Raw genomic sequence first — 7,550 nt, 5'->3', positions numbered from 1 at the left:
GGGGGGCCTCTACAGGGGGGGGGGCGGACTGCCGGAGGAGCGCTGCAGCCGTGGAAGCACTGGACAGGGGACCCATACCGGAGAAGAGCCTGCAGGGACACAGAAATGTGACAATCTAAGACATGTGAAGACAAGTTCAAAGGTCAGGAAACAGAACAGAAATGTTGTCAAAGTCAACTTTATTGTCAATCTTTCAGTTTGTGTGTACAGACAGAGAGATCGGAATACCGTTTCCCACAAATACAAAAATACGTATAAAAGATGTATATCCTATATATACACAATCAACAGACACATGTATACATATGCACACATTAAGATAAAAACACAACAATCAATATAAAATAACAGTCACTTCAATATCTTTGAGAATTGTACATTAGTGCTGGATTGTCCAAAGCAGCGTAAACAGTGTCTGGTGCTGTTTGAGTGTCTGAGTGTGGTGTTAAAGTCCAGCAGTGTTTCTTAAATATGCATAATGGCATCAGTATAACGGCATCAGATGGAGATGGTCACTGCTTGGGATTAATGATTGTAGAAAGCTAATTGTGTCTTAGATTTCCCCTCCTTTAGACAAACTGTGTGTCTTATTAGGTTTGGCTGCAGGTGTCTTGAACCTAAACAGCCTGACGTTATCTGTTGCAAGCTTTAATATCAATGCTAACATGTTGGTGCAACTAGCAATGGTTTGGTCTTGTAAATGTCAGTCCAAAACCAAAAGCTAGTCACTTTAGTTTGGTGTATATGCAACTGAGGAGGACGTCTCCATTTGATAGGCTTTAAAAAGCATTATCTGGAAAGATGACTTTGTTGGCCATTATTATTTTTGACTAATCGACCGTTGACTAATTATTGCAGCTCTCTCCAGAAGAATGTTAACACAATAGAGCGGACAGAGAAGTGAGAAGCTAATTGTGGCCTATGGAGAGTGCAGAGTGTCACAGCTTGTCTCACAGGATCACACGTTTGGTTAATTTATTAAGACATTTGACAGAGTGATTACACACCACTGTGAATGGTTAACAGAGTAACATTTATAATCAGACACTGAGATAAACAGTAATGTGGTGTGAGTCATGATCACTGGAACCGTTACAGTGCATCATGTGGGGGGGGGGAGGGGGGGTTATTATAAGCTGTGCATTTTTAGTGCATGTGCTTCAGTTAATTGCAGTCCTTTAATGTAAATACATGCAGGTGCAGAGAGTGTGTGTTGTGTCACATGTATTGTTGACTTTTCTGTTTCTTTTAGTTTTGTTCTGTTTCAACGCCTCGTGTAGAAAGCCTGTATCCACTTGTCTGTCATCCTTTCTTTAGAACTAATGCTGTTGATGTGTTGTGATTTTAAAAAGGTGTCCATTATCATCATATTGATCCTACTGTTATGTTTGGCTGTGAATAAGAAAATATGAAGGACATGACATCTATTTCTATATATGTAATATAAGATTATTTTCTTCTCCCTGCTCCTTTTCGGTCAATGGTGTGTTTATAGAGACATGTTTTATAAATAATTGTTATACATTAAGTTGTGCATGTCATGAACGGAATAAAATTAAATAAAATCTGTCCGGGGACAACAGCTGGAAATGAGCAATGTTGGCTAAAGCTGCCCCATTTATTGTGTTTTGTGACAGTTGATCAAAACTAAACTAAACGTTGGCAATACTAAGTTTAAAATGTGGTCGTGCCACAAAGCCCTGTGTATTGTATTGTGTGTTCTGGTGTGTGAGGAGCAGGATCTTTTGGGAGCAGCTTACCTGCCAAAGGTGGGTCCCATGAAGGCGGGGTGTCGGAACATGGCGGCCGTTCCCAGGAAGGTGCCCAGGCCGAGGGGGGAGCCCAGCTGGGGGGCGGAACCGTTGTGATGCGAGGGGGTGAGGCCGGGGAAGGCGGCGGCCGCGGCTGCAGCAGCCGTCCAGGCCGATTCCAGGGCCGGGTGGTGGTGGGGGGGGAAGGGGCCCCCCTCCAGGTAGTGGCTGAGGGGGTGCCCCGCTGTCAGGGCCCCGGGGAACGGCAGGCCCGAGTGGTGGCCCGGCACCCCCGCCTTCTCACGCTTCCTCCACTTGGCCCGGCGGTTCTGAAACCAAACCTGAGGAGAGACGAGGGAGGAGGGTTAGTATCTCACTGGCTTTTCATGTGTGATCGTTTTTCAAGATTCAAGGCTTTTATTTTCATTCGATTTTAATGTGACTATATTTATTTGTTGACCTTTTTTTACTACCTCTGTAAAGCGACTCTGAACACCAGTAAAAGCGCTAACAAATAAATGTATTATTATTAATATGAGGTTTCATGTTACTGAAGTTAGCCGGAAGATGCAGTATGGGGACATGGTTTTAGGAAGAGACAGGTTCATGTGGAGGGAATTTTAAAAACTGCCAACAGTTTCTAAACATTTTGGAGGTGCATAAAGTTGCTGTTCTTACAATGAGGTGAACCCAGATTCAAATGAAGACAGTCATCACCTCAAAAATGAGTGCATGGAGGCATTCACTGGTAAATATATACTTTTTCTTATATATCTGCCCCTCAATCACAGTTTTTTGAGGCGAGGGAGGGGGGTTAATATGAGGTTTCATCTTACTTAAGTTAGCAGGACGATACGGAAAATGATGTTAGGAAGAGACAGGTTCATGTGTAGGGGGAAAATAAAATGGTGTGCCAACACTTTCTAGACATCAGGACTTATTACTTATTATAGGACCAAATTCCTGAGGCACTTTTAAAACAGGTAATTGGTGCTACTGTTTTTTAAATGAAATAACCCAGAAGTATCCTTGTGCCAACATGAATAAATGAAAAAGGCTAGAACTGGTAAATGCATATGTTGTTGTTTTTTTAATCCTGGGGGGCCATGTTTGCCCCTTGATAACCGTTTTTTGGGGCTTTGAGAGATGTATCTTTACTTTTTTTTAAACCCTTTGACCCCTACCTTTCAAACTATTGGTTCACGTGATTTAAATAGATTCAAGCTTTAGAAAAATTGTCTGACTTACATCAAATCACATCAAAATACAACCATGCAGTCCATAAATGAATAAGAACAGGTGTGCAAATCTGCATTAAAAAGCAAAGACTGTTTATTTTCCTTCTATAAAATATATATCTCAGTTTGATTGAAGCTAATCTCTCTTTAAATGCATTAAAAACAGCTTTGTCAATATAAATAGCATTTTTGCTGCGTGGTATTTATATATTGTTTAAACTCTGTCCTGCAGGTCTTTCATGCTATGATCAATATGTGCTCTCACACACAGAGTTGTCTCCTGGTAATCACACAGTGTATGGAGTGTGTCATGCTCTCTAACACCGTCTCCTTCAGGTGCTGTCCAACAGGCGGAAAGTCACCGCTAATTACATGCACGGTAAACTCTGCAGCTCACGGTCCCTTAAATCTGCTTTCTGTCTAATTAAACCCCCTGTCCCTCTGTACAGGAGGAGGGGGGGGGGGGGGAGATAATTAAGAGCCGTGTTAACAAAAGATCCAGAAGATTGCCGCTGAACTGGCTCCAATAACAATTAATGCGCTTTAAATTAAATTCTTAGGAGATGTAGAACAAGTGACTTCCATCCCAGGAGAGTATTTAACTTTCCCACGCATTCACTGTTGCCCAGTTTGCTCTGCAGAAGCACAATGAGCAAAATGTCAACACGAGAGGGGAGAGATTGAAGGACAGGGACACACACACACACACACACACACACACACACACACACACACACACACACTTTATTCCCAGAGGGCTGTTTAGCATTACACAGCCCCTCGGGAATTTATGAGTTTTTATCACCTCCTGATGGCGCCCGTTAAGTGATTTGTTCACCTTTGGGCCCCTGAGGAGACATCTGTTGTTGCACCGGAGCTGTTTGAACTGTCTCTCTTGGTTATGAGCTCGAGCTTTCGACATGCAAGCCACGCTTTCAGTGCGAGGGGGAGGTGGGGGGTGAGGAGAAAGGGGGGCGCAAACACCTTTTAATGGTCTCCCATTCGCTCCCAAGTGCAAAGCATGGGATCAATGCAGGTCTATTGCAATCACATAATGGGAAATCAAATAGCATTATCCCTCCCCTCTCTCTCGCTCTCTCTCTCTCTCTCTCTCTGCTATTCCTGCACACACACACAGCCACACAAACAGCCACACAAACATCATCTCCTCCCAGGACAGTGTTTGCTTCTGCACTAAGTGAGCTTTTTATGAATCGCCAGCCTCGCCTTAATTGCCTCTAAAACGCGCGTAATAACATTCAATAACAGGAAAGACCTTCCATTTAACACATTTGGCTGTAATAAATTACCGACTCAAATTGGCCCCTTTAATCGCTGATCCTCAATCAGTGACGCATATCACCTCTTATTACCCAGCTTTTATACACAGGACATACAACATGATTTGATTTACAGCAGGGTGATTTTTTTTATAGATAAGCACTTACTTGCACACGGGCCTCGGTGAGATCCAGACGCATTGCGAGCTCCTCTCTGAAAAAGGATTATATTTAAAGTGTAAGAAGGAGAGAAATTCAAGGTTATACAGACCGCCGTTTGGCAGAGATGTGGAATTGCTGTTTTGTCCCCTCCTGTTGTTCACTGTCAACAATAGACGGCTGCAAATAGGCTTGATTTTCTGTGCTGCACCCTGGATAAACTGCAGAAAGACGCCACAGCCATATTCTATTTTCCCTGTCACGGATGGGTAGAAATAGGCCTAGTGATTGTTAGATTTCCCCTTAGCACAGGCCTGTCACTGTAACAACATAATGGTTGCAAATAATGACATCTAAACTAGCCTGCCACAAAGCAATTGACGCTGCCTTCACTGCGAGGCGGCTGCAGGTTAAATTAGACCTACAAGTCGCCTAAAGTAAATCGATTGGAAAATATGAATAATCCCAGTGGTGAAAGAAATCGAAAATGTAGGTCTTTGTGGAAGAATATCGTACACTTTCACACATAAATCTTACATTTGAAAAATACAAGTCCTCAATTGTAATTTATTTTCTTAAGGCCCTGAGAAAAAAAACCTAGAACTGTTTGTTTTCTGAAGCATTTACCAGCAAAAAGGAGAAAGTGTGTAAAACTCCGTGTTTTGCGTGGGCAGGTGTCCTTGGTCTTGAGGTTAATTATTATTATTATAATATTTTTGCAGACTGTATTTAGTACCAGGTCCGCCTCAGATAGAGGTAACAAAACGTCCCCATGTTAGCACTCAATGCTTCAATGCGGTGCACGGGCTTATTGTTGGGGCATTTTATGAGGTGAGACCTGCAGACTGTCCAGTTTTAAGTGTGCAAGTATACTTTTGAAATTAAATAGGTGGTGGATATTGTATTCAAAATAAAAAACATGCATTTAATTATCTCCTTTATCAATGCATTAAATAGAGAACAGTTAAAATGTTTTCATGCATTTGTTTTATTTTATTTCAAACCTATATAATAATATATCCTAACATAATGATTATAAAACACAATTGTCTATGGGTGAATTGTAATTGTTAATATTATATTTGCATGTAAATTACAATTCTTAGGCCTCATTTTCCTCATTGTAAATTGTAAACGAATAGGCTGTAATGCAGAATTTGTAAATAAAATAAATTAATAGTTTTGGAAAAGAACATTTAAAAGCCTTTTTTAAATTTAAATATATACAATACAAAAATACAAATGTAATAACAAATTAATTAAATAAAAAACATTTCAAATTAATTTAAAACATCCAGTTTTCTCACCTGGTGAAGACGTCCGGGTAGTGTGTTTTCTGGAAAGCCCTCTCCAGTTCCTCCAGCTGGTAGCTGGTGAAGGTAGTCCTGTATCTTCTCTGCTTCCGTTTCAGCATGCACTCCTCCGAGTCACTGCCCGCCGACAGACACACGCTGTCCTCCCCGTCCCTCCCGTCCCCATCCCCGGCGTTCAAGCTCTCCCTCTCCTCGTCCTTCGGGGAAAGAGCCGCCGCGTCCCCGCAGTTCTCCTCCTCTTTCCCGGCGTCCTCCTCGAACTTCAGCGGGCCGAGCTCCACCAGGCTACCGTCCTCCGACCCCTCCCCGGGGCTCTGGTCGCCCTCTCCCCGGCTCAGGGACGCGTTCTCCCGGTACGACTTGCTGCGGCTGATGCTCACCTGCGGAGCCTGGCTGATCTTCAGGCTGTCGCTGGCCTCCATGAGGAGCCGCTCCCGGTCCAGAGAGTCCGGGTGCTCGTGGAGGAACTTCCCCCCGACTCCATACAGCCGGCGCAGCTTGGGGGGCAGGTGCATGTCCGCGCTGAGGGAGAAGGGGTCTTTCGTTGACCCTGGGGAGGAAGATTTCGACACAAATTAATACAAGGTGCATACATTTTCCTCTGAATATAGGTGATTTAGGCCTATAAATAATAATTTGTCTTTTACTGGTTTTAGACACCTGGATCTGCGTGAATGGAGACGATAGTTTATAATTGAATCCCCACTAAATGTCTTCTAACATGTACATGAAGCAGACCTCTGCCTCTTCTTGCACCAAGTTCCACTCAGTTATTGTTCTTGGACAGAATGAGTGTTCCGTATTAAAAGCTAAATATTCGCGTAAAGTTCAGAGAGTTTGCTTTACGGGTTGCACCCCTGACAGGCTCCATACATCGAGGCTGTTACTGTGTCAACATTCATAAAAAATAAAAATAAAAACGATATTCTGCTGCAGAAACACAACTCTTTTTGACGCATTATTTAACATTACGCACCGAGTCTCACACCTCGCAATGCTCCAAACTTACTGTCAGTCTTGTCCAGCTCCCCTCTGCCGGGCAAACTTTGCGCCCCTATGATCCGGACCTTGCAGGGGCTGCGGCGGCCCAGGATGCTGTCTATGCAGTAAGAGGAGAGCAAGGTGGGGGATTTGCTGCTTTTCCTCTCGGCCCGCTCGTGGAGATCTTCCTCAAACTGACCGCTCATGTCGACGCTTCGGTTCATCTCGGCTCTCTGTGTGTCCCTATCTCGGGGTCCCGGGTGCTCCTCTCTCGTGCCGGTGTGTCACTCTCTCTCCTCTCTCGTACCGGTGTGTCACTCTCTCTCCTCTCTCTCTCTCACTGTCACTCCTCTAATGACAGACAGCGGTTTGGCTGCGCGCTCTGCTCTCTCCACACTGCTGTTGCGCGCCTGATTGGCTCGTACGTGTGTATGTGGGGGAGAGACTGGCTTTATATATTTCACCGTTAAAGTTAATTTGAGGGAAAGGGAACCAAAGCCTGACATGGACTAATTTTATTCAGTGGAACGAACTTAGAAGATACACTTTCACTTTATGTTCCATTGTCTTACCTTATTTGTTTGTTTAAATGTCCTTCAGTATAACAGGTTATCTGCATACTTTCTTTGTGTTGTGTTCAAAGAGCAGTACAGATGAGTGGCGAGAAAAAAAAAATGTACTTAATTTAATTAAAAACAATATAGCAAACACAATAATCAGATTGTTCAAGATTAGTCCAGAATCATGCATGCAAAAAAAAATTAAAAAAAATGAATGAAGCTTAAACTCCATTTACCCCACTGTCTTGTTTCCACTGTGTGAAAAAAA

General features: G+C 43.2%; 1 protein-coding gene across 1 annotated transcript in view; it reads right to left on the bottom strand.

The window, feature by feature from the left end:
* arxa (aristaless related homeobox a) overlaps nucleotides 1–7,046 on the bottom strand; it is an 11,002-nt gene extending 3,956 nt beyond the window's left edge. Inside the window, exons 1-5 of the mRNA XM_010774663.1 lie at nucleotides 6,751–7,046; nucleotides 5,736–6,291; nucleotides 4,438–4,483; nucleotides 1,761–2,092; nucleotides 14–89 (exon numbers count right to left, since the gene is read on the bottom strand). Coding sequence (XP_010772965.1) covers nucleotides 14–89; nucleotides 1,761–2,092; nucleotides 4,438–4,483; nucleotides 5,736–6,291; nucleotides 6,751–6,946 — 1,206 coding nt within the window. The 5' untranslated portion in view covers nucleotides 6,947–7,046. The remainder of the gene's footprint in view (nucleotides 1–13; nucleotides 90–1,760; nucleotides 2,093–4,437; nucleotides 4,484–5,735; nucleotides 6,292–6,750) is intronic.
* Nucleotides 7,047–7,550: the final 504 nt, after the last annotated feature.

Source organism: Notothenia coriiceps, unplaced genomic scaffold, assembly GCF_000735185.1.
Source record: "Notothenia coriiceps isolate Sejong01 unplaced genomic scaffold, NC01 NC01_scaffold00014303, whole genome shotgun sequence".
Lineage (NCBI taxonomy): Eukaryota > Metazoa > Chordata > Actinopteri > Perciformes > Nototheniidae > Notothenia > Notothenia coriiceps.
The sequence above is the reverse complement of the archived record's forward strand: the minus strand, read 5'-3'. Positions and strand labels throughout refer to the sequence as shown.